A 26,714-nucleotide genomic window follows, 5' to 3' on the forward strand; every position below is an offset into this window, starting at 1 on the left:
GAGTTTAGGGAGTTAGGTAGAAAGTTAAAAGATAGGACCTCCAGGGTTGTAATCTCGGGATTACTCCCTGTGCCACGTGCCAGTGAGGCTAGAAATAGGAGGATAGTACAGCTAAACATGTGGCTGAACAGCTGGTGTAGAAGGGAGGGTTTCAGATATCTGGACCATTGGGATCTCTTCAGGGACAGATGAGACCTGTACAAGAAGGACGGGTTGCATCTAAACTGGAGGGGCACAAATATCCTGGCTGCGAGGTTTGCTAGCGTCACTCGGGAGGTTTTAAACTAGTGTGGCAGGGGGGTGGGAACCAGAGCAGTAGGACAGCAAGTGAAATAAATGAGGGGTAACTGGTAAATAAGGCCAGTAAGACTAAGAGGAAGAGCAGGCAGGGAGATGTTGTGGAGCACAACAGGACTGGTAGTCTGAAGTGCATTTGTTTCAATGCGAGAAGTATAACAGGTAAGGCAGATGAACTTAGAGCTTGGATTAGTACTTGGAAATATGATGCTGTTACTATTACAGAGAATTGGTTGAGGGAAGAACAGGATTGGCAGCTAAATGTTCTGGGATTTAGAAGCTTCAGGTGGGATAGAAGGGGATGTAAAAGGGGTGGGGGAGTTGCATTACTGGTTAAGGAGAATATCACAGCTGTACTGCAGGAGGACACCTCGGAGGGGTCATGCAGCGAGGCAATATGGGTGGAGCTCAGGAATAGAAAGGGTGCAGTCACGATGTTGGGGGTTTACTACAGGCCTCCCAACAGTCAGTGGGAGGTAGAGGAGCAGATATGTAGACAGATTTTGGAAAGATGTAAAGGTAACAGGGTCGTAGTGGTGGATGATTTTTTAACTTCCCCTATATTGACTGGGACTCACTTAGTGCTAGAGGCTTGGATGGGGCAGAATTTGTAAGGAGCATCCAGGAGGGCTTCTTGAAACAATATGTAGATAGTCCAAATAGGGATGGGGCTGTACTGGACCTGGTATTGGGGAATGAGCCCGGCCAGGTGGTCGAAGTTTCAGTAGGGGAGCATTTCGGGAGCAGTGACCATAATTCCATAAGTTTTAAGCTACTTGTGGATAAGGATAAGAGTAGTCCTTGGGTGAAGGTGCTAAATTGGGGGAAGGCAAATTATAACACTATTAGGCAGGAACTGAAGAATTTAGATTGGGGGCGGCTGTTTGAGGGTAAATCAACATCTGACATGTGGGAGTCTTTCAAACGTCAGTTGATTAGAATCCAGGACCAGCATGTTCCTGTGAGGAAGAAGGATAAGTTTGGCACGTTTCGGGAACCTTGGATAACGCAGGATATTGTGAGCCTAGTCAAAAAGAAAAAGGAAGCATTCGTAAGGGCTGGAAGGCTAGGAACAGACAAATCCTTTGAGGAATATAAAGACAGTAGGAAGGAACTTAAGCAAGAAGTCATGAGGGCTAAAAGGGGTCATGAAAAGTCATTGGCAAACAGGATTAAGGAAAATCCCAAGGCTTTTTATATGTATATAAAGAGCAAGAGGGTAACTAGGGAAAGGGTTGGCCCACTCAAGGACAGAGAAGGGAATCTATGTGTGAAGCCAGAGGAAATGGGCGAGGTACTAAATGAGTACTTTGCATCAGTATTTACCAAAGAGAAGTACTTGATGGATGATGAGTCTAGGGAAGGGAGTGTAGATAGTCCCATTCATCTCATTATCAAAAAGGAGGAGGTGTTGGGTGTCTTGCAAAGCATTAAGGTAGATAAATCCCCAGGGCCTGATGGGATCTACCACAGAATACTGAGGGAGGCAAGGGAAGAAATTGCTGGGGCCTTGACAGAAATCTTTGCATCCTCATTGGCTACAGGTGAGGTCCCAGAGGACTGGAGAATTGCCAATGTTGTTCCTTTGTTTAAGAAGGGTAGCAAAGATAATCCAGGAAATTACAGGCTGGTGAGCCTTACGTCAGTGGTAGGGAAATTATTAGACAGGATTCTTTGGGACAGGATTAACTCCCATTTGGAAACAAACTAACTTATTAGCGAGAGGCAGCATGGTTTTGTGAAGGGGAGGTCGTGTCTCACTAATTTGATTGAGTTTTTTGAGGAAGTGACAAAGATGATTGATGAAGGAAGGGCAGTGGATGTTATCTATTTGGACTTCAGTAAAGCCTTTGACAAGGTCCCTCATGGCAGACTAATCCAAAAGGTGAAGTCACACGGGATCAGAGGTGAGCTGGCAAGATGGATACAGAACTGGCTCAGTCATAGAAGACAGAGGGTAGCAGTGGAAGGGTGCTTTTCTGAATGGAGGGATGTGACTAGTGGTGTTCCGCAGGGATCAGTGCTGGGGCCTTTGCTGTTTGTAGTATATATAAATGATTTGGAGGAAAATGTAGCAGGTCTGATTAGTAAGTTTGCAGACGACACAAAGGTTGGTGGAGTTGCAGATAGTGTTGAGGATTGTCAGAGGATACAGCAGGATATAGATCGGTTGGAGACTTGGGCGGAGAAATGGCAGATGGAGTTTAATCCGGACAAATGTGAGGTAATTCATTTTGGAAGGTCTAATGCAGGTGGGAGGTATACAGTAAATAGGAGTATTGACAGGTAGAGAGATCTGGGCGTACAGGTCCACAGGTCACTGAAAGTGGCAACGCAGGTGGATAAGGTAGTCAAGAAGGCATACGGCATGCTTGCCTTCATCGGTCGGGACATAGAGTATAAAAATTGGCAAGTCATCCTGCAGCTGTACAGAACCTTAGTTAGGCCACACTTGGAATATTGCATGCAATTCTGGTCGCCACACTACCAGAAGGACATGGAGGCTTTGGAGAGGATACAGAAGAGGTTTACCAGGATGTTGCCTGGTCTGGAGGGCATTAGCTATGAGGAGAGGTTGGATAAACTCAGATTGTTTTCATTGGAATGACGGAGGTGGAGGGGCGATATGATAGAGGTTTACAAAGTTATAAGCAGCATGGACAGAGTGGATAGTCAGAAGCTTTTTCCCAGGGTGGAAGAGTCAGTTACTAGGGGACATAGGTTTAAGGTGCGAGGAGCAAATTAGGGGGGATGTACGAGGCAAGTTCTTTATATAGAGGGCGGTGAGTGCCTGGAACTTGCTGCCGGGGGAGGTGGTGGAAACAGGTACGATAGCGACGTTTAAGAGGCATCTTGACAAATACATGAATAGGATGGGAATAGAGGGATACGGTCACTGGAAGTGCAGAAGGTTTTAGTTTTGGCAGGCATCAAGATCGGCGCAGGCTTGGAGGGCCGAATGGCCTGTTCCTGTGCTGTACTGTTCTTTGTTCTTTGATGTCCTGTCTGACATTCCTCCTTCAATTAGCAACCAAGAACAGATTAAATGGTCTTTCATCTCATTGTGATTTGTGTGATCATGCTGTGTGCAAAGGGATTGCCATGTGTGTCCACATAACATCAGCACTTCAAAAAAGCACCGAATGTGAAAAGTTTTGAGGCACTTCCGTGAAATCTTACCAGATGTGTTTTAAATGAAAACTTCCCCTTCTTTCCTGAATAAATGTTTTTGATTATTTCATTCGTCACTCACCTCTGGTCACAGGGATGCCTGGCTGGGGCCTTGGTTTCAGAATAAACTGACATTGTTTGGCCTTTGGGAGGTCCTCAAAGAGGATAGATCTCTTATCACTGCGCGATTGGACATTTGTATCAGACCTCTCCATGTGTGCAGTAAAGTCTCTGAGGCAGTTCATTATTACACTAAATGGCTGCTCGTGCCCTGAAAAACAAAATGGAAAACTCATTCATTGAGCTTGGAGCAATAAGCAATTTACAATGGAATTACTGGTTTCCCTCAGATTTCTAAACAGTATTAGTACAGCATTAGAACCCTCAATTTGCAACTCTACAAGTAAAATAGATGTAAAAGATTCCATGGCACGATTCAAAGAGCAAAGGAGTTAATTTTAAGACATCTTAGTTTGTTTTGGGGAAAAATAGCAGGTAATGGGAATATTACATAGGATATATGGTACAAAAACAGGCCATTCAGCCCAACCAGACTATGCTGGCTCCACTTGAGCCTCCTTCGATCTTTCCTCATCTAAATCTATCATCGTAACCCTTTATTTCCTTCTCCCTTATATGCTTGTCTTAAATGCATCTATACTCTTCACTTCAACCACTCTGAGTAAAGAGGTTTCTTCTGAATTCCCTAATGGATTTCTTGGACTATCTTATATTGATGGCCTCTAGTTATGCTCTTCTTCACAAGTGGAAACATTTTCTCTGTACCCACTCTATCAAAACCTTTCATTATTTTAAAGATCTCTGTTAGTTTACCCCTCAGCTTTCTATTTTCAAGGAAAAAGTGACCCAGCCTGTTCATCCCTTCCTGATATATATATATATATCCACATATTTCTGGTATCATCCTTGTAAATCTTCTCTGCACCCTCTCCAGTGCCTCTATATCCTTTTTATAATATGGCAACCAGAACTGTGTGAAGTACTCTAAGTGTGATCTTCATATAGATTGGAAAAATCAAATTGGCAAAGGTAGTCTGGAAGATGAATTTATAGAATGCTTTTGCAAAAGTTTCCTGCAACAATATGTTGTGGAACCAACTACGGATAAAGTTATTTTAGTATTGTGCAATGAGGCAGGTTTAGTTAGTAATATCACAGTAGAAGATTCTCTGGGAAAAAGTGATCATAATACGATTGAATTCCATATTAAGTTTGAAAGCAACATACTCCAGTCTCACACAAGAATCTTAAACTTAAACAAAGCTAATTACATATGTATGAGGGGACTAAGGGGTAAATTGGGTAAATAGACTAAAAGGTATGGCAGTAAATAAAACAGTGGGAATTATTTAAAGAAACACTTCAAAATGTTCAACAGAAATACATTCCATTAAAAAACAAAGATTCAGCAAGAAAGATCCATCTGTGGTTTACTAGAGAAGTTAAGGAAATTGTTAAATTAAAAGAAGAGGCTTATACTATTTCCAAGAATAGTAGTAAGCCTGAGGATTGGGAGTGTTTTAGATATCAGCAAAGGGTGACCAAAAAGTTGAAAAAATGGGAGGAAGTAGAATATGAGAGAAAACTAGCCAGGAATATTAAAACAGATTGTAACAGCTTTTACAAGTATATAAAAAGGAGAATAGCTAAAATAAACTTTGGTCCCTTAGAGGCAGAGACAAGGGAAATTAACATGGGGAATAAGGAAATGGCAGAGAGATTGAACAAAGATTTTGTGACTATCTTCATAGTAGAAGACACAAATTACATGCCAGAAATAAAGGGTAATCAAGGGTTACTAAGATTGAGGAATTTAAAGTAATTAATAACAGCAGAGAAAACATATTGGAGGAACTTTTGGGACTAAAGCCAACAAATCCCCAGGAGCTGATGGTCTTCATCCTAGGGTTCTAAAAGAGGTGGCTGCAGAAATAGTGGAACAATTCCTGTTGATTGGAAGTTAGCAAATGTAACACTGCTATTCAAGAAAGGAGGGAGAGAGAAAACAGGGAACTACAGGCCTGTTATTCTGACATCAGTCTTTGGGAAAATGCTGGAATCTATTATTAAGTAGGTCGTAACAATGCAGTTAGAAAATCATAGTATGATCAGATAAAGTCATCATGGTTTTATAAAACAGAAATCCTGTTTGAAAAATGTATTAGAGTTTTTTGAGGATGGAACTAGCAGGATAGATAAAGGGAAACCAGTGGATGTGGTATACTTGAATTTCCAAAAGGCATTCGATAAGGTGCCACACAAAAGGGTAATACACAAGATAAAGGCTCATGGAGTTGGGGGGTCATATATTAGCATGGTTGGAAAATTGGTTAATCAAGAGAAAGCAGAGAGAGTAGGGATATAAAGGGGGCATTTTCAAGTTAGCAGGCTGTAACTAATGGAGTGCCACAAGGATCAATGCTGGGGCGTCAGCCATTTACAATCTATATTAATGGCTAGACAAAGGGTCCAAGTAATGTATCTAAATTTTCTGATAATGCATAGCTAGGTGGGAATGTAAGCAGTGGGAAGGACACAAAGAGGCTGCAATGAGATATAGACAGGTTAACTGAGTGGGCAACAAGGTGGCAGGTGATGTATAATGTAGCAAAATGTCCTGATGAAAGGTCATTGATCTGAAACATTAACTCTGTTTCTTCACAGATGATGACAGACCCGATAAGCATTTGCAGCATTTTCTGTTTTTATTTCAGATTTCCAGCATCCTCTGTATTTTGCTTTTGCATCAGGATCGAATTTGGTGCATATAATTTATTACTGCACCAAGTGTGCCATTACCCACTAGACCATCACTGGAGTTCCCCAGCAAGTGAAATGTTTCTGCCTCCATACAGAAGCCAAGCTTGTCCTTTTTATGGATTGCTAACCATATCACCTAATCACAAGATAAAAAGTCTTAAAGACAACGCTTACCAATCAGTGGGTAGGGTGTAGCCTCTTTTCCCGAAATCACCCAAAGCTGATGATTAGTAGCTCTGTCCTGGTTGTTTTAAAAAAGAAAGCAAGAATCAATTCACAGGAACAGGGGCTGGCAAATAGTACTTCAAGGATCAGGATTTCTATTCTGTTGTGGGGTTATTGGGTGGGGTGTGAAGGTGACTGTGGCTTAATTGTTGGTAAATGTGGGACGGGGAGGTTACTTGTTTCTGTTAAGTGGATGCAAGTTACGAAAAACGTTTACTGAGGTGTGCAAGAGGGGATTTATGCTTATGCATGGGTGGTGAGCTATTGGGTGTGCTGTTTCCTGCACATGTGGGGGAATGTGGTCAGTGAGGGTGAAGGGATCTACATACACAGTGGACGCGGTGGGGAGTGAGGTCACAGTATTTCCCAATCACTTTGTCCGTCTGAGGTTTTCCAGGTTCTCATGCAAGTTGATGGAGAGGATTACTGCTACAACTTGCATGCCTTCACATTTCTGACTGTTTGGGAATAAGAGATCCTGACATGAAATCTTGAATTCAGTGGTATATCTGGGGATGTGAGGGCTGATGGACAAGTGACATTCAGTGAAGATGGACATCTGAAGATATGAACATATGAATTAGGAGCAGGAGTAGGACACTCGGCCCCTCGAGCCTGCTCCGCTATTCAATAAGATCATGGCTGATCTGATTGTAACCTCAACTCCACATTGTCGCATACCCCAATAACCTTTCACACCCTTGCTTATCAAGAATCTATCTACCTCTGTCTTAAAAATATTCAAAGACTCTGCTTTCACTGCCTTTTGAGGAAGAGAGTTCCAAAGACTCAACCCTCAGAGAAAAAAATTCTCCTCATCTCTGTCTTAAATGGGTGACCCCTTATTTTTAAACAGTGACCCCTAGTTCTAGATTCTCCCAAAAGAGGAAACATCCTTTCTACATCCACCCTGACAAGATCCCTCAGAATCTTATATGTTTTAATCAAGTCGCTTCTTACTCTTCTCTAAACTTCAGCGCATACAAGCCCTAGCCTGTCCAACCTTTCCTCATAAAACAACCGACCCATTCCAGGTATTAGTCCAGTAAACCTTCTCTGAACTGCTTCCAATGCATTTACATCCTTCCTTAAATAAGGAGATCGATACTGCACAGAGTACTCCAGATGTGGTCTCACTAATGGCCTGTATAGCTGAAGCATAACCTCCCTACTTTTGTATTCAATTCCCCTTGCAATAAATGATAACATTCTATTAGCTTTCCTAATTACTTGTTGTACCTGCATACTAGCCTTTTCTAGTTCATGCACTAGGACACCCAGAGGGTTGCTGTTGGCCATGATTTCTTCAGTTAGTGCATGTTGGTGAAGGAGGTTATATTATCAGCATATACTTGGACATAGGAATTTATAGTGAGCAAATGGTTAATTGTCTGAGATTCTTCAAACTTGAAGCCAGTATTGTATTTCACTGGGGTTAGCTTTCTTCAATTAGTTCTGTTTGCATTTGTTGGTGAAGTTTTAAAATGATGTCATATTTTTTAGTGATTTTATTGGTGATATAGGTGTACGCCTACACGTACAGATAGCTTCAAGTATTTAAAAGTTGATGTAGAGTATTTTTAATGAAGTCCATATTTTGCAATGTGGCTATTTACTTCACTAGTTTAATATTGTTGAGATTCTCTTGTGGTGCACAAACAAACATTTCAAGTTAATGTATTTATTAACTTGCTATGTGCACTTCAAAGCTGCAGCCTGAAACACTTCAATCGACAAACAACAACTAAATTCTGAGTGACGCCAGGCTGTGTTTACTTAAATGAATGGACCTTATGGCCTTAAAGGAACAGGACAGGTAACACATCTCCACCATAGAAGCAAAATAAAACATTCTGCATTACATACTATAATTCTCCGATCATTATAAATTAACATATGACTGAACAATCAGTAAGTAGCAAGCAGGAATGCAAACCACCAATCATGAAGCTCGTAAAGCTATGAATTAACATTGGTCAGACTTGCTAATAAAAGAACAAAGTGATTCCTGACAACACCGCAGCCCGCTGACGTCATCCAAGTGTGCCAAAATGCGTACATGCGCAGTTACATCTTGCCAGGACTAAGTGGCGCATGCGCGGAATTAAGTCATCTCCCAGCACCAACGTTAGCTCAGCAACCTCAGCAAGAAAGGCATAGCTAAAGCAATCAAATTATACAGAAATTCACAGTCGCCATGTTGGATTTTCCACGTGTTGAAAATTGTAACATTTGTCACCCCAATCACAGTCTCTTGGAAAAATGTAACCTCTAACTCAGTGAGCAATGCCAATGGTGATCCTTTGGTTTATAGATACAATTTTGCATCTAGCATCTGTCTGCAATTCATGAGATATCACACTCTAAATATTACTTTGCACCTATAACAAAGTGTAAGCGTAAAAGAATAATGCCACTCACTGACCTAGTACCTAAAATTTACATGTTTATAATTGCCCTTTGATAGACCTCAGATGTTAAGTAGTTACCATCTGGATTTGCTTATTGAAACAAAATTAGCAGCCAAGCATCATCACTTAAGATTCAAAATCATCTGTGAGCAGCACCATGGGAGATCTGCTGTTTAAAAATATTCAGCATTTAATGGTTTCTAAATAGTCACAGATGCACACACATAAAACAACTCAACTTACTTTTGCATTGAGCTGTTGAGCTGCCATTTTAATGACCTTTCTCGCTGTATCTGTGTTACCCACCATAAGTGTTAATGCCTAGTAAATTAAAAACAGATATCCACATCAGTTTCAAATGAACAGATTGTTATCTTTGTGCTTTTCAAGGCGAAATGTGCTTGTGCTAGGGAATGGGACATTTTCCATTTTAAGCACTCCCAGATCAGTTATAGGACTTCTAGATGTGATAAAGACTCCTCTACTCTTCCCTAATAAAATACTTAAATTTCAGCTTCAAGAGAGCACCAAGTTGGTATTTTTACAATCGCAAGCCAATGGCTTCTCAGACAGAAATTGTTAAAATAATAGTTAATGTTATGGAATTCCAGCATGGACCCTTGCTTGCTGGGAATGCACATGGAAAATTTGGGTTCATACACACTGACCCCTAACCATGCCCCACCACCACCACCACCACCACCGTACAATGTTCCATCTAATGATTTTAATGAATAGAAATTCATAGGGGGAATACACTCACGTTCACAGTAAGGCTCTACACTGGGAGTGGAATTTCATAAAACTATCATTTTAGTGTTGAATTAGATAGTGCACATGCCTAGAAGGAACTGGATTGAGTTTGCCCAAGTTCATTTTGCATAGGGCCATTATAACCAGCAGACATATTTTCTCTCCTCTCCCCTCAAAGGAGTTGTATTTGCTGGTGTACATACTAGCAGTTCCAGTACTCTGGTACTCTGTTAAAACTTTTTGAGTTTGGATGTGGCTTAAGTGTAGGATTGGGCTCACCACCGATGTTCTCTCACAGTGAAATAACCTGCTGATAATTACTTTTTGTAGCTCGTGTATGGAAAGTCACCACTTAGGAGATACTGGAGGGCTGTCAGTAGGGCACAGCCAAGATACTTACAGTAATATGGACTGGATTTAATGTCCGATCCCAGAAATGAATGGCCAGTGTCTGATCAATGCCAATCACTGTTAACGGAGTTGACCCAGACATGAGGTGAGGAAGATCTAGTGGTGGTGAGCTTTGGGAATCATAGGTCCAAACTCACCTGTTCCTCCCTCGCATGCTACACCTTCCCCATTTTGCTGATCTCTTTTTGTGCATCATTTTTGATATAGTCATAGTCATGATGGGAATTTTATGCTCTCCCCTGTGGTGGGTTTGGAGGTGGGGAGAGCAAAAAATCGGATGGGATGGTGGCATCCAGCCTCTAACAAAATTTAGTCCGGGGCGGGAAGGCCTGTAAACGGCCTTCCCAACCTGCCACCAATTGATGCCCTTAACTGGGCAATTAACCCCCAATTAAGGGCTGCTTCCCGCTGCAGCCGCAATTACATGTGTAGTGGGTGACCCTTTCACTGCACAGGAAATACAGTTAGAAGAACCATGCGAGCTGCTTCCCTGCTCCAAGGGAGGGGGTGTCCCTCATTCAAAGGCACTAAATGCTTGAATGAGGGACCCAGCATCGGGAAGGGAGGGGCCCGCTGAGGACCACCCCCCCACTTGCTGCCGGCCCCCTCCACCACCCCCCCCACCCACCCCTCGGGACCCCCCCACCCCACAAGACCCCTCTAATTCTGACCTACGTGAGGCCTGGCTCTAGCGATGCTCCTTGGCCTCCGGTAGGTGCAACAGCAGCAGCCACTGCTGCCTCTGATTGGTCAGCAGCTCTGCAAGGCCGGGACATCCATCAACGGGGTCCTAAACCCTATGGAAAGCTCGCTGCTGTCTGCTTAAGTGCCTGATAAAGCAGGCCTTCTCCGGAAAAGAGATGACGCAGGGATCACAGTGTTGGTTCCCCCTCGCCACCAACATAAAATTCCCCCCAGAGTTATCTACGGCACAGAAGGAGGCTGTTCGGCCCATCAAATCCATGCCGGCTCTCCAGACCTACCCAGTCAGTCCCATTCCCTCGCTCGATCCCCGTAGCCCTGCCAGTTTATTTCCTTCAAGTGGCCATCGAATTTTCTTTTGTCTCTGCTTCCACCATCCTTGTGAGCAGCGAGTTCCAGATCATTATCACCCACTGCATTAAAAAAATTCTTCCTCATATTCCCCCTGCATCTCTTTCCCAAAACATTCAATTCTGCTCCCATTTCTGAGAATCTGCACATATTTCGATACATGAGCTCCAAGAACTCATTCCCTCACTAGCCCCGTTGAATGCACACACTGACTAGTTTGGTATGAATACATTAATTTCTTTGCTGAGTTAGCTAATCGCAGCTGGATTAGCAGTTGAGAACTACAATTAGTACCCCAAATTAAGGAATAAAAACAAGGCCAAGGCTGCAACCTCTGGTTACTACCCATTGATTTATGTTGTAAAGTGCACATGCAGATATTAAGTAAAAACAGGATCCGCCTCAGCTGTAATGTCAGACAGCTTCCCACCATTCACTGTGCAGACCCACACATGACAATTGGCCAACTGGGTAAGTTGCTGGTAGTTGTGGAACTGTGCTACAGCAAGAGCCAGTGTCTCCAGGAAACAAGAGGTGACAATTGGCAAGAAAACAAATTATGATTTACAGCATCTTTTAAAGCTTTTTCTCAGCACAAGCCATTTATCTACTTTTAGCAAAATCTGCAAAACAATCATAACACCAAGAAATTTGAAAAGTATGTTTTTGGCAGTGTTTTATATAAATACAACTTAGAATTGGCAATACATACTGAGGCGCCACTCTGCGTTGTCATCACTAGCATCTTCATAGATATTTTCTTTGGATGCTCATCCCGCTTCATTTCTTTGATTTGCCTGTTACAGATCAAACAGCCATGATTAGAATCTCAACACATAAACTGTGAACAAGCTGACATCTGTGAACAATCTGTTTTGATCTTGTGCAACCAAAGAAGTTCTGAAATCATGTGTTCCACAGGTAAATAATGTTTTTTTTAAATTAAGCAATGAATTCTTCCAACTTTCTTCTCTCTCTTCCTCTTGATTCCCTCAAAAGGATACAGTTTCATTGCTGTTGGATCTTCTCCAATACCTTAGCCAAATAGCCATTTTTCATGTATCAGTCTTGACAGTGAGTACCAGAAGGCCATTTGACTAGGACATGATAGGCAAAACTCCATTCTCTGATTATCAGATGTTCACATGAACTTTCCAGTACTAGTCCCTGGAATGTAATTTCCTGAAATTTCTTCTCCCTCGCCCTAGCCTTGTGTCAAATGTGCTTCAGTTGAGATCACTGTAGATCAGGGATCAAACCTGGGGCCTTCCTACCCGACAGAATGATGAAATTTTAAAAAGATCTAAATACAAATAGTGAAGAGAATTCTCGTTACATTCTACACATGACACTTTTTAAATTTTTGAACTTGATTCTCTGTTACTTCTTAATGTTATAATGCAGCATTTATCAATGTATTACTGACAGTATTTGAGCACAAATTTATTCTTTATGTAAACAGAATCACAAGTGGCACATTAATATGTTGCATTGATGTTATTAAAAGTTTTTATAATGCCTGATAGCTGAATTCCTGACAAGTTATGACACTATACACAACTGTAACAGAAACCATACTTCAGAAGTAATTAATTATCTGTGATGTGTTTTGGGATATTCTGCAAGGTGTAAATAAAATTAATGTAGCAGTTTGGGGTATTAAAGGGGTACATGCCCCTTTTTTTGCAGAAATGCATGGCTGGTCCACCATGTTCATTTGACCCAATCTAATGGACAGGTTGCATTGAGATAGTTGGAGTATTTATTTAAAGGTACATAGATTCAGTTTCACCCTTCCCCCTCCCCATATTTCAGATTTTTGGCCACTATGAGGACTGCATTCAGCATATTAACGCACTGGACTTTGCAGCGAAGGAGCATTAAGAGCAGAGGAGAGGTGCTCGAGATGCCAGTTGGCATGTGTGGTGTGCTGTCACTCCAGGTCTTTCATACCAGACACAATTACCTGGTAATGGCAATTGCAATATGCCTGAGGAAGGTGATGTCCAGCAGGGAGGCTGTGCAATCTCTGTTAATAAGACTACAGTAAAATATGAAACATCTGCATGGCATGACCATAGACTGTCAGCATGGCCCTCAATTTCAATGCACAGAGCTTCTTTTAGGCTAAAACTGCAGACATCTTCAGTGTCAGCCAGTTTTCTGCCTACGGATATATCAAAGAGATTATAGATACGTCTTTTAGGAAGTAGAACAACGTTATTAATTTTGTCACTGAACAACAGAAGCGATGTGAAAGGATAACATAATTTTACAGAACTGCTGGCTTTCTCAGAGGGTCATTGGTTGCACCCATTTTGCCAATCAGGCCTCTCTTCACAAGGTAATTTCTCATTTCAGTGCAGGCATATATCGGAACCATCAGTACAGAACCATGCGGTCGATGCCTGCTTTCCCAGAAGCTCCCATTGTGTGTTCATTTTAAAGCAATTATCTGTGCCACCTTACATCAAGGGGAATGAAGAGGGAGAACTAGACATGCTCATAACCAATGCAACAGAAAGAAGCAGAGTGCAGGATTAACAAAGTTCACTCCACAACCAGAATAGTTAGCAGCAGCTTTTCACATGTCTAGAATTACAGGAGACACCTCCAGCCCCGGCTTCCCAGAATAATTGTCATTTGTTGTCTGCATCTTGAGGACTGGAGGGGCAAAGCCATGGTAGAGTAAAATGATTAATTAGCAGCAGTACCAGCAATACAGACTGGTCTACTAGATCTACCATCAAGCAAGATGCCTTCCAAGCAATGCTAAAGCTACACTATTTATTAAAGGGGCAAAAACACCTGCCAGTTAGTGTCCAAACTACCTTGACCTTCCCTTTCATGTTCAGATCTTCAAGTACCATCGATTGCTATCTTATGCTCAGCTCCTGATAGTTTGTAACAAATAATAATAATCTTCAAATCAATGCAACACGTTTGTTTTCTCCACATGTAATGGGTGAATGATCTCAGCTGGCGTTGGAAGAGTGGTGCTTTAGCTTTATTTCAGATGTGAAATACATAACCCACTGCTTCTTCTAGGTCATACCTTTGTGAATTTAGTAAGCCTGTTGTCTACTGACAATCTCATGGAAATCTAGCAGCCCTAGACCTCAGCGGCAGACTGAAACAGCAATATTAGGAGCAACTCCACCCCCCACCCCTGCAGTAACTTTTGGATTACTCCTGAATACCACACTAACAGCAATTTTTAAGCTTTGATCACGTTTCAGTGAACCTTCCCAGAAAGTGCGAAAGTGGAGAAATTGAATGCGAGCAGGTTAGGGTCAGGTTGTGATGCCCTCTACAATCGAATAGCCAGTTGATACTCACTGTCTAGACTCGCTCATGAAGAATGTCCCCATGGCGAGGTAGCAGACAGCGGCCGACACCAGTGGAACTGTACCCCACTTCAAGAAAGAAATCAAAAATGTTAATATTCATTTTAAGGTGTTTTTGTCAGAATCACACCACAGAGACACCATTCTGCACCAGATAAAACAGTACATGTACCATGTCGTAAACAAGAATTGAACCTCTTACCATTGCAGTGCTGAAAGCCATTTTTCTTTTGCTTCTGCAGAACTGAAAGATATTTAGCAAAGATGAGGTAAGTTTTTGATATGTTGCAATAAAGTCTCCCTCCCAGGAAAATTAAACAGAAAGTTGCAAAATGATCTTTCACCTAAAAGTGATCACGCAGTTAGTTGTGGGCCATCCGATGACAAAAGAATATTCTGGAGTTGTTTTCCTCTCACACACTTCATCGATGCAGAAGGCTGTCCACATTTCACACAACCTGACCTGGTTCTTCAGCTTTAAGTTTGTTGATGACCTGTGTGGTATTAAGGAATGTATATATATAAATAAATATACTTATAGTCTTTTTGGATGAGACGTTAAACTGAATTAAACTTGTGGGTGAATGTAAACGATACCATTTCAAAAGAGAGCAGCGGCATTCTCCCCTAGTGCCCGGGCTACTGTTTATCCCTCAACCAATATCACTGAAACAGACTATCAGGTTGTTGCTGTTTGTGTGATCTTGCTGTGTGCAAATTGGCCATGGCATTTCCTCAACTTCTAAAGTACCACATTGACTGTAACGCACTTTGGGGTGTGGTGAAAGGCGTTATATAAATGCAAATTCTTTCTTTAACTTTGTTTTATTTTCTTCTACAAAATGCAAAACAAGGCTTGTATCATCACAAACACTCATTGGGACAAACGGCCTGTAAACCACACAGCTCCAGATTGGGGGTGGAGGAGGGGGGGATGACTGTAAAGGCCGACTGCTAGAACGTGTGTGTGTGAATGTTGGGTGAAGGTTGGGCTTGGCTGTGATGCTTCCATGATTGAATAGCCAGGTGGCACGGTATTAGAGTCAGCAGCTATGTAGATGATTAATTAATGATAACTGCTTTAAATGTATGGTGCAGTTAGCAATCTCATTGGGCCTTCTCATAGTGGCTCCTCAGAACCTCCGAATTACAGGTAACACCGCATCTCACCGAGGGATCAGCAGGCAACCCGGTCAATGCGGTTCAAGGCACTCTGTATGGAACTGTAGCCCTGCAAAGAGTCAGTGCCACAGGAAAAAAAAATGATGGTGCCAAATTGGATGTGTTTACTTATCCAACTTCCAGGACAGTTATGTATGTATTCTACCTCTAAGCTGTTTGGAAGTCTTAAGTCATAGAGCCTGCCCTTCTCCAAGTATCGATACCCTACAGTCCTCAAGTAACATGTGCGCTTGTATATGAAAAATAAATGTTTGCATCCATTTCATAGTGAAAGTTTGCAGCTCATCTTGTACGCAAGTTTAGCTATATTATATACTATATAATATATTTACTATATTTGCTGACTATACTTGCAACATTATATTAGGGCTTAGCATCATAAATTACAATTGGAAGCTACAGTGCTTTACTCAAAGACATCAATGGGAGATTGGGGCCAGGAATTAAATTGTTTTGCATTTTAGATAAACCAATATATTAGAGACAGGGAGCGGTGGAGTGGGGAGCTGGAGAATTATCATTTATGGTTGTAATATTGTGGTGACGTTTGCTGCTATCTTTGTGAGTTGTTATAGTGTGATATAAAAAAAAGTATGTGTCATTTCTTAAATTCCAACATTAAGCTATACAGATATAACATAATACAAAACAACACTATTGACAAGAAGCTTACTGAATGAATAAGATGCATCTGCAGGATAAGTCTCCCTCTGCTGGTTAGATAAGTAATTACATAATATTGAGTTACACAAGACACTCAGTTCCTATTTTCCACATTACCTTTCATAGCGTGACAAATGGGGCATTTTAGGGTATTAGAGTCAGCAGCTATGTAGATGATTAATCAATGATAACTGTTTTAAATGTATGGTGCAGTTAGCAATCTCATTGGGCCTTCTCATAGTGGCTCCTCAGAACCTCAATGTGACGAACACCTGAGCTTCCTCCGAATCACAGGCAACACCGCATCTCACCGAGCTGTCAGCAGGCAACCCGGTCATTGCGGTTCAAGGCACTCTGGATAACTCTCTAGACCGAAAATATAATGTGCTTTTTAAGGCCAAAATAAAACAAATTGTCCAAAATCTGGTTCCTGTTCTTGACTGACTCCAACAGGTGGCCAGCTACCCTCAGTCCTTCCCACATCACGCAAACCTTATGGGACACATGCACCAAGCCTTGTGCCCATGGAAATTCACAAAGGTGTAGCAACACAACCAAAAATATTCAATAACCACCAAAGGTTCTGCACACTTAAAACCAATACTTATTTGCTAATATCACTCACCTGCACTTGTCCCTTGGGTTGTTGTTAAGTTCTTTTGTAAGGATCAACCTCTACTACATACAATGAACTATGTGGAATTGCTTTTCCAATCAGCCAGAAGACTGGGCACAGTCACTATACTTTAAGAGTTTCCAAATCAAACTACTGAAAATCCACGTAAGGACAGTTTCCATTTGTCTGATGCACAGTGCACAATTTCTCCCTGTAGGGAACTACTTCACTTACTTAAGCCTAAACCTTAGGCATTGGTTGTCAAGAATCAAATTGTAAGCTGCTCCTGTACAGCTACATCACTGGCATCTACCCTACAATGTGGAAAATTGCCTAGGTATGTCCTGTCCATAAAAATTCAGAGAAATCCAATCCAGCCAAACACCGCCCCATCAAACTACTCTCAATCATCAGTAAAGTGATGGAAACTGACATTGACAGTGCTATCAAGCAGCACTTACACAACAATGTTCGTCGATGCTCAATTTGAGTTCCACCAGGGCCATTCGGCTCCGGACCTCATTACAGCCTTGGTCCAAACATAAACGAAAGAGCTGAATTCCAGAGGTGAGGTGAGAGTGACTGCCCTTGACATCAAGGCAGCAGTTGACCAAATATGGCTTCAAGGAGCCCTAGCAAAATTGAAGTCAATGGGAATCGGGGGAAAACTCTCCACTGGTTGGAGTCATGGTTGCAGAAGATGGTTGTGGTTGTTGGAGGCCAATCATCTCAGCCCCAGGACAGCACTGCAGGAGTTCCTTAGGGTAGTGCCCAACCATCTCCAACTGCTTCATTAATGACCTTCCGTCCAACATAAGGTCAGAAGTGGGGATGCTCGCTAATGATCGCACAGTGTTCAATACCACTTGCGACTCCTCAGATATCGAAACAAGCGTGCCTGCATGCAGCAAGACCTGGACAACATTCAGCCTTGGGCTGATAAGTGGCAAGTAACATGCATGCCACACAAGCACCAGGCAATGACTATCTCCAAGAAGAGAGAGCCTAACCATCTCCCTTTGACATTCAATGGCATTATGATTACTGAATTCCTCACCATCAACAATCTGGATGTTACTACTTACCAGAAACTTAACTGGACCATCCACATAAATACTGTGGTGACAACAGCAAGTCAAAGGCTGGGAATTCTGCAATGAGTAACTCATCTTCAGATTCCCCAAAACCTGTCCACCATCTACAAGGCACAAGTCAGGATTTTTTGGAATATTTTCCATTTGCTTGGATGAGTTCAGCGCCAACAACACTCAAGAAGCTCGACACCATTCGTGACAAAGCAGCCCCCTTGATTGTCATCCCATCCACCACGTTAAATATTCGCTCCCTCCATCACTGGTGCACAGTGGCAGTAGTGTGTACCATCTATGGGATGCACTGTAATGACTTGCCAAGGCTCCTTCGACAACACCTTCCAAACATGCAACCTTTACCACAAGGGCAGCAAATACATGGGAACACCACCACCTGAAACTGCCCCTCCAAATTACACATCATCCTGATTTGGAACTATATCACTGATCCTTCATTGTCTCTGGGTCAAAATCCTGGAACTCCCTCCCTAACAGCACTGAGGGTATACCCACTTCACATGGACTGCAGCAGTTCAAGAAGGCAGTTCACCATCACCTTCTCAAGGACCATTAGGGATGGGCAATAATTGCTGGCCTTGTGAGAAATGCTCACATCCCATGAACAAATTTTTAAAAAGGCTCAAGTGTGCGTATACTCACCAAGAATGTATGAACTTGTAATAGAGGAACAATTATAATAGATAAGAGAATCGCAGTTTGCAACTTGGTGAAAAGTTCAACAGAAGAGAATCTGACAGTCTCATACTTGAAATACAGCAAAAATATATAATTTGAGATGTTATCAATTCAAAGTGTGCAACCCATGAAATGCTTACTTTGATTTTGTGATTACCAAGACATCACTAAAGAGGAAAAGGTGGCGCTCCTGTGTCTGCAGTCCTGTTGTGAGCTGGACTCGTTCATCCATGATAAAGGCTGTAGTGGGGCTGCTGAAGGCCTGAACGAGTGATTTGCTGTCAGGAGATGTAGGGGAAATCGGTCCATCTCTGTGCAGAAAACAAGTTGTCAAAAAATGGTCTAAATTGTACGAAAGTGAATGATATTAATTATAAACATTTGTTCTTCAGGATATTTGGCCCTTGTCAAGTGGTACATCAAGAAAGTGTGATATACCATTTTATCTTATGGCCTTCTCAGTGTTTCCCTTGTAAAATGCCTTGGATTGTTTTGTTACATGCAAGACACATTATAAATATAAATTGTAGTATTACTCAGCAACTATTTTTCAGGGCTGCAACCCTATCCACTGCCTTACTTGAGGGCGACTCTCAGGAATGCTGCATTGCAGAGTGACTGTATCTGTGGTTTGCCATGTAATGAGTGCCCAATTTTCATAATGGTCCTGTAAAAATAACCCTGTAGAGTGCAGCCACTTGCCCACAAGTAAAACAATGATAAGACTATTCTATGAAATAGATTCAATTAATCAATACTGATTAAACACACTCACCTGTGTGTGACATTAAAAATATAACTCTGGTCTGTTAGTGGGTAATAAGCCTTCTAAAATTAGAATTAAGAACAGATTCCTAAAGAAAATAGTTGATTCAGATTCAACTGCCACTTTTAAATGGGAGTGGATGGATATTTGTTGAGAAGGGGAATAGAAGGTTATAGAGATATCAATAAGACTGCTTGGTTTTGTTTCAAGGGAAGTAAGGGAAGGAACTTAGTGTTCCTTAAAATAGAGCATTAGTGGGTGTGAGTAGTGGAGAAGCAGGGGAGGTTAGGTTGAACTTTGTGATAAAACAATTTGGAAAGGCTCGGGTTTGAGTTAAATGATCTGATTCATTCCAGGCTTTCTCAAATTCTAAAAATGGTAGAACACTGAAGTGGGAGCTTTTGCTCTACATCTAACCAACTCTATTCATGCTTGATGCAGACACTGGGATAACCAATGGAAAAGGTTCCATTCCTCCAACATTGAAATGCTTCACTTTAAAATGCATTCCTCCTCAACAATTTTACCTCATGGATTGGAACTGTCACTCGGGTAACATAAAATACAGTACCCATTCATCAAAGCTGCTCCTGAAATCTCTTTAAAAATGTCTACTGTGCTAAGTGACAAGGAAAGGTTAAATGCCTCCCTGATTCTGGATGTGGCACATCAGCCATATCTGAGACCACATCTGGAGTACTATGTAAAGTTTTGGTCTCCTTACTAAAGAAAGGATAAAATTGCATTAGAAGCAGTTCAGAGAAGGTTCACTCAACTGATTCCTGGGATGAAGGGGTTATCTTATGAGGAAAGTTTGAACATGGGCCTATACCCATTGGAGTTTAGAAGAATGAGAGGTGATCTTATTGAAACATATAACATCCTAAGGGGACTTGACAGGGTGGATGCTGGAAGGATGTCTCCACTTATGGGAGAGACTAGAACTAGGGGACACAGTTTAAAAATAAGGCATTTCCCATGTAAGATGGAGATAAGGAGAAATCTTTTCTCTCAGAGGGTTATTAAGTCTGTGGAATATGCAGCACTGGTACATCCTATCTTGTAATAAATTAAAAATGATTGGAGCTCTGTGGTGAGCAGATCTCAGCTGGGCAGTAACAGGGGTGCAATGGGGTGCAATTAAACAATGGGAGGGAGAGAATATGCCAGGGTCCCTGCTTTTGAGTTTTTTCTAGTAGCACCTCCTGGAAAGTGAGTTTGTATAACCATCAGGTGGTGACATGACTGGGGGGAGCTTTGGATGTGATGCCCTTTCGGATTGAACAGCCTCCCAAAACCTAGAACCATAGAATTATAAACTAGCACAGCACAGAAAGAAGCCATTCGGCCCATCAAGTCTGCGCTGGCTCTTTCAAAGAGTAATCCAGTTAATTCCGCTCCTTTGCTCTTTCATTATATCCATGCAATTTTTTATCCTTCAAACATTTATCCAATTCTATTTCTGAAAGCTACTGTTGAATCCGTTTCCACCACCCCATCAGGCAATGCATTCCAAATTCTATACACTCATTGGCAAAAGGACCAGAGGCAACATTTTTACACAATCACCTTAAACCTGTGCCCTCTGTTTATCATCTCTTCCACCATTGGAAATAGTTTCTCTTTCCAATTCACACATAGTCATATATGAATAGTGGCCTCTTCAGCGAAGTACAAGAGAATGGTTTATGCATGTGGAATTATACTCCAGCAAGAGCCAATGAATTCAGGACAGGAAGCAGGGGAAGGAAAGGATAGTATTTGAGATTGAAAAGAAAAATAGGTTAAGTGGACGAATGAGGCAAAAAAAAAAATGCTTTCAACTTATAAGGCATACTGCTAGTTATGGTAGGGTAAACTTTTTTCGTAACATAGGGCTGGATTTTGTGCTGGAGTTGGGGCTCCCGGTGCTGGACCAGAAAGGCAGGGGAGCCCCGCCTCTGCCTTTTCGCACACCCTACCCCCAGAGCAATCCTCCAGTCTTTTTAAATCACTGTTTCCAGCGCCAGGATCCCTGTCCCTTTAAAGACGGGGATCCCGCCTCCAAGAGCTGGTGGCCAATCAGAGGGCTGGCAGCTCAGCAGTGTTGGCAGTGCCACTGGGAGCGGTGGCCACTGCCGGTACTTCATAGGCCTTGGACCCAGGCCCAGCGCTGAAACCCCGGAACAGAGGTAGGTGAGGCGGAGTCGCTGGGGCCAGCCCGGAAGGCCCAGCGAGGGGGTGCGGTGAGGTAGTCGTGCAGTCCAGGGGGAGGGGGAGCCTGAGGGGTGAATTGGTTCCTGGTGGGGGTCCTCCATAGGCCACAAATTGTCCAAGGAGGAGGGACCGCCCCCCCCCCCACCCCAAGCCCACAGGGAGGGCACCTTGTGTTACAAGGCAACCTCCTGGCATGCCGGTGGCACCCCTGCTGCTGATAAGATACCAGCAGCAGCGAGAAGAGGCTGTTAATTGGTCGTTAATAGGCCACTTCAGGGCCTCAATTGGTCTCTGGGCGGGAAGGCCATCATCGGCCTATCTACCCCCAGGAAGATCGCTAGGCGACAGGCCCTCTGTCCCGCTGCTCCTCCCGCCACCTTTTGCGCCTCCCCACCTCCAATCCCGCCTCATGGGGCCACACAAAATCCAGTCCGTAGTTTGTGTGCAAAATTTTAACTAGTTTTTTTAATTAAAAATATTTGGGTAATATGCCAGATCTTGTAAAACTTAGTGATTACCAATAATGGCTTTTGCAGCTTTTCCGTGCGTCAGTACAACATCAAATCATTGACTGTGCGAGACTGAACCTGCTTTTAGATTGCATAAATTCTGGCTTCTGTAAACAGGTCAGGAGCAAGAAAATTCCACTAATGCTCTTGTAGACTACGCCAAACTGACAACAATTAATTATGGAGCAATATATCAAAGCAGCTGTTTAGACTTTTCAGTCGTAGTTTCCAAGATGGAGAGAAGGTTTGCACAGCCATTTGCCAAATAAAGGCAAGAATTTCTGAGAAAGCAGCAAGGGCTGAAAGCTCGCTCTGAGCTTTAGCTGCTGGGGACACTGCAATGCTACTGAGCATGTGCAGTACATTCCACAGGGAGCAGGGGTCCTGAGAGTGATGCATTTTATAGCACGAGGACAGTTTCATGTAAACTGCACCGTCAATGAATTATAGATTTCAATTATGCTATGTACGCACACAATCCTGTTGGTGTGTATATTATAGTGATTGTCTATGCATATATATGGCTTGGTACAATACAGGACTGATATAGATAGTCAATTAGTACTTAGCAGGGGAAAAGCTCTCTAATGGGTAATTAGTATACAATAGAAACCTTAGGCAGTTCAAAGAGCTATTTTATGTCAAAGAACGACAACCAATTCAGATATATCTCACAGATAATATATGGTTAACTAGGTAACATAAAAATAAAATACATATTTTTATCAGAATAATCAAAACAATCTACTGAATCATAAGATCCACTTTGCTTCTAATAAATATTTGAGAAGGCTTTTAAGAATAAAAAAAACTTTGCTGTAGAAGTGAGTATCTCAGCAAAAGTCCATGATAGGACAGGTTTTTTCCTCTTAATTGTCGTTCCAATTTTCTCCCTTGTTCCTGTCCTGAAGGAGCTGGCTCCTTCATTGGAATATGGTTCCATGAGCAATGACATACCCTGCAGTACATCATCCCAGTGCACCTTTTTCACGTGCAAGTTATTTAACTTTGGAAGGCAGTACAGCTGAGCCTGAACCACCTGACATTTTCACACACACACATGTTCCAGTTGGATTTAACTGTGACCATCAGCTGTGATTATATGAATGATTTTATTTTGTTCCTTAACTCAGGAGTGATGAGGCTAATTGTAGCTTCCCTACTGCAGCCCTGTGAGATTAACTGATTCAGCAACAACAATAACTTGTATTTATTTAGCGCACATAACATAGTAAATGCTACAAGGTGCTTTGCAGAAGAGAAAAAGAGACTGGAGAGAAATGGATACCAATTAATATTAGGAAAAGAGTTACCAGAGGTGACCAAAAGCATAGCAGATGAGATAGATATTAAGGCAGATTTGAGGGTGAAAATAGAAGTAGCAACATAGAAGGGTTTAGGCTGCTTTGCTGAGACAGATGATGGTTCTTCCATGAGTGGAGGGAGAGGGAAGCACAGTTGGAAGAACAGAGGAACAAACCTGAGACCTTTCTGATTGATAAGGCTCAGAGACAGAGATGCCAAAACCTGCCACAAGAACAGCTGTAAACTCAGCCAGCATTTTGGCATACCGTATTCCAGCCTTAAAGCAGAATTGCTGGGATGGCCTTGTGGGGGCAAAGACTTTGCCCACCCCCAACAAGGCCAATAACAGAGACAGAGAGATACAGCACTGAAACAGGCTCTTTGGCCCACTGAGTCTGTGCCAACCAACAACCACCCATTTATACCAATCCTACGTTAATCTCATATTCCCTACCACATCCCCACCATTCTCCTACCAACGACCTACACTAGGGGCAATTTACAATCGTCAACTTACCTATCAACCTGCAAGTCTTTGGCTGTGGGAGGAAACTGGAGCACCCAGCGGAAACCCACGCAGTCACAGGGAGAACTTGCAAACTCCGCACAGGCAGTACCCAGAATCGAACCAGGGTCACTGGAGTTGTGAGGCTGCGGTGCTAACCACTGCATCACTGTGCAACCCCTTAGTGTGGTAGAGCCGGGGGTCGGGAGTGCGAGAGATCACTGGGGCACACATGAGGACTTCCTAAGTTGGGAATTCTTATGACCTGATCCTCATGCCAGGATCAAGGTCTGGACCCCTGAAAATGAGGAGTGGCAAACGTTTCATATTTTTCGTTTGAAATGAAAAAGGTTAACGTTACTGGCGCAGTTGATTTATTAGAACTTATTAGGCTATCCCTTATCTTTTCTCTTGAAGAATGCGAATGAAGCTGCTGTGTGTAATGATATAGTGTGAATATTTATAGATGTGCCCATACTTTAGTAAATGTCACTGTTTAAAATTAGTTTGAGTATTTAAGTTAGAGACTACTCTTAACTATCAGTATCTGACAATATATCAATCAGCAAGCACTGAGGCAGATTACTCCAGTCAGAACTAAAGATGGAATTTGTAAGCAAATCTAAAATTGTTGAATGATTCTGCACATAATGTTATTTTAAATCTTAATCAAATTATTCATTCTTCCATTCAATCTTGGATTATAAAGAAGCTTCAAAGAAGGTGAAAAAGTGTAAAGATGAAAGAATTCAATTTCCTACAAGTTATTGTGAAGAAGCATCAGATATTCATAATTTCAACTTTAAGAAAAAAGAATTTAGCACTGGGTATAGTAAAAAATCTAAGGACAAAATGTGTTGTATGAAAGGGATAGATTGGGAGCTGAATTTAAGAATCACATTGATAAACTGATTAAGGGCAGAGTAGTTTATGGAATACTTGATAATTTTCTAAGAGAAAGATGACTGCATGAGAAAGATCTGACATTGGCCACTGTACAAATTCTTCTAAGCCATTGGTGACAGTCAGCTGTCTACAAATGCACCACGCAAGCGACAGAGACCTTGGGGGGAATTTTAAACCCTAGGATGGGCAGGAGAGGAACAAAAGGCAGTTAAAAACTTAAAAATCTGAAAGCCAAATCCAACATGCCTCCAATGCACCCATTTCAAGCTTTATTGGAGGCAGGTTGGGTGCAGGCAGCTGGTCCTTCATTTAAATATTTTAAAGAGGCTATGTGCCTCAAAGTTAACCACAGTTTTAGATTGAATGCCTGCATAGCCAGGCTTCCCAGGCCTCGGGAAATCTGGCAGCTGGAGTGAGTTGGGAAGGGCCAGCTCCAATGGGTAAGAGCATTTACATCATTGCTTGTGGGCCACGATTGGAACCCCCTCCCTGTGATCGGACCCCATTCCCACCATGATCAGACTCCCCCCACCCCCCCACCACCCCCCCTCCCTCCCCCCCGTGGTTGTAACCCACATCCCCGCGGTCGGACAACACCCTCCTCCCTTGTGATTGGATTCCCTCCTCCTGTGATCGGACCCACCTCCCTGGCCCATGATTGGACACCCACCCATGATCGGAATCCCTCCCCCCATGATCGGATGTACCCTATGATTGGACGACAATACCCCACCCATCCTGTCCTCCATGGCCCGTGATCTCCTCCCTAGCTCTGTCCCCCACCTGTTACCACTCAACTTAGCCAGTCTCTCTTCTTCTTCACTCCCCCTTTCTCATGTAAAGGCAGAAAAGTATTTAAAATTCATTTTTCAGCTTTATAAAGTCTGAAATAATATTTGCTCCCAAATGCAGCCACGTATTTTGATATTGTGAAAAAGTTCCTCACAACAGAAACTCAAAATAAAATAGTTAATGGAACACCTATATAGTAATACAAGAATGTATTTCATGGATTAGTTTGTTCATGTGAGGAACACTGAATTAGGGTCAATGAACCAGTAATACACCAATGCAGAAAAGCATGTTTGCACTTAAAATTAAAAATTGGACTTGACAGAATAGAGGACTTACAGGTCATAATTTTTACAAGTCATAACCAAAGAAGATGAGCCACTGGAATTCAAGGGTTCATTATTGATTGTTGATAATAAGAATGATAAATTTTGCATTTGCTTAGACCCCACAAACAGCGGATTGAGGAAACATTTCAAACTTTCAACTCATGAGCAATTTATGACACAGGTTGTTAATGCATTAATATTTTAGGTCATTAGTTAGTTTCATCTTTATGTTTCTGGCAACTGAAGCTGGGTGAAGCAAGTTCCCACTTGTACCCCAATGTGAGATGTATATTTTCCTTCAGCATTCCTTCAGTTGAGGAAATATATTCAAAACAATCTATATATTAAGGGCACTGTAGATGTCAACATATCAAGTCATGATGTAATAATATGGGGTTCAGTTAAAGAAAATGATGATGACAGACTTTAAAAAGTATTTGAAGATACTAGAAGCAGGAGTCAATTTGAAACTTGATCAGGATAAATATGTACTTGCAGCCACTTAGCAATCATTTATTGCTAACCCGGTGGACGGAGGTTCGTCTTCTATCCAAAATAGATATGAAATGTGTGAAGCAACTGCTGTACCTGCCCAATGATGTGGGCAAGAGTCACAAACTAAATTGGGGTTTGTGCCTCAATTGACTCGGAGGGGAAAGTTGCCGTCACTACCCATGCTGGTTATTGACAGCTCTTGCATGGGACAGGA

At 42.1% G+C, this 26,714-nt stretch overlaps 1 protein-coding gene across 7 annotated transcripts in view; it reads right to left on the bottom strand.

Annotated features, from left to right (window-relative positions):
- arhgap20b (Rho GTPase activating protein 20b) overlaps window positions 1-26,714 on the bottom strand; it is a 106,930-nt gene that overhangs the window by 27,393 nt on the left and 52,823 nt on the right. For 5 of the 7 annotated variants that reach the window (XM_068047412.1, XM_068047411.1, XM_068047414.1 and 2 more), the window contains 7 exons: window positions 18,838-19,008; window positions 14,794-14,943; window positions 14,652-14,693; window positions 11,815-11,899; window positions 9,129-9,206; window positions 6,424-6,490; window positions 3,551-3,739 (listed from right to left, as the gene is read on the bottom strand). In XM_068047412.1, the coding sequence (XP_067903513.1) occupies window positions 3,551-3,739; window positions 6,424-6,490; window positions 9,129-9,206; window positions 11,815-11,899; window positions 14,652-14,693; window positions 14,794-14,943; window positions 18,838-19,008 (782 nt within the window). Of the gene's footprint in view, window positions 1-3,550; window positions 3,740-6,423; window positions 6,491-9,128; window positions 9,207-11,814; window positions 11,900-14,441; window positions 14,519-14,651; window positions 14,694-14,793; window positions 14,944-18,837; window positions 19,009-26,714 lie in introns of those variants that run through there. The other 2 variants (XM_068047418.1, XM_068047413.1) reach the window with 2 other exon arrangements.

The sequence above is a fragment of the Heterodontus francisci genome, chromosome 15 (assembly GCF_036365525.1).
Source record: "Heterodontus francisci isolate sHetFra1 chromosome 15, sHetFra1.hap1, whole genome shotgun sequence".
Lineage (NCBI taxonomy): Eukaryota > Metazoa > Chordata > Chondrichthyes > Heterodontiformes > Heterodontidae > Heterodontus > Heterodontus francisci.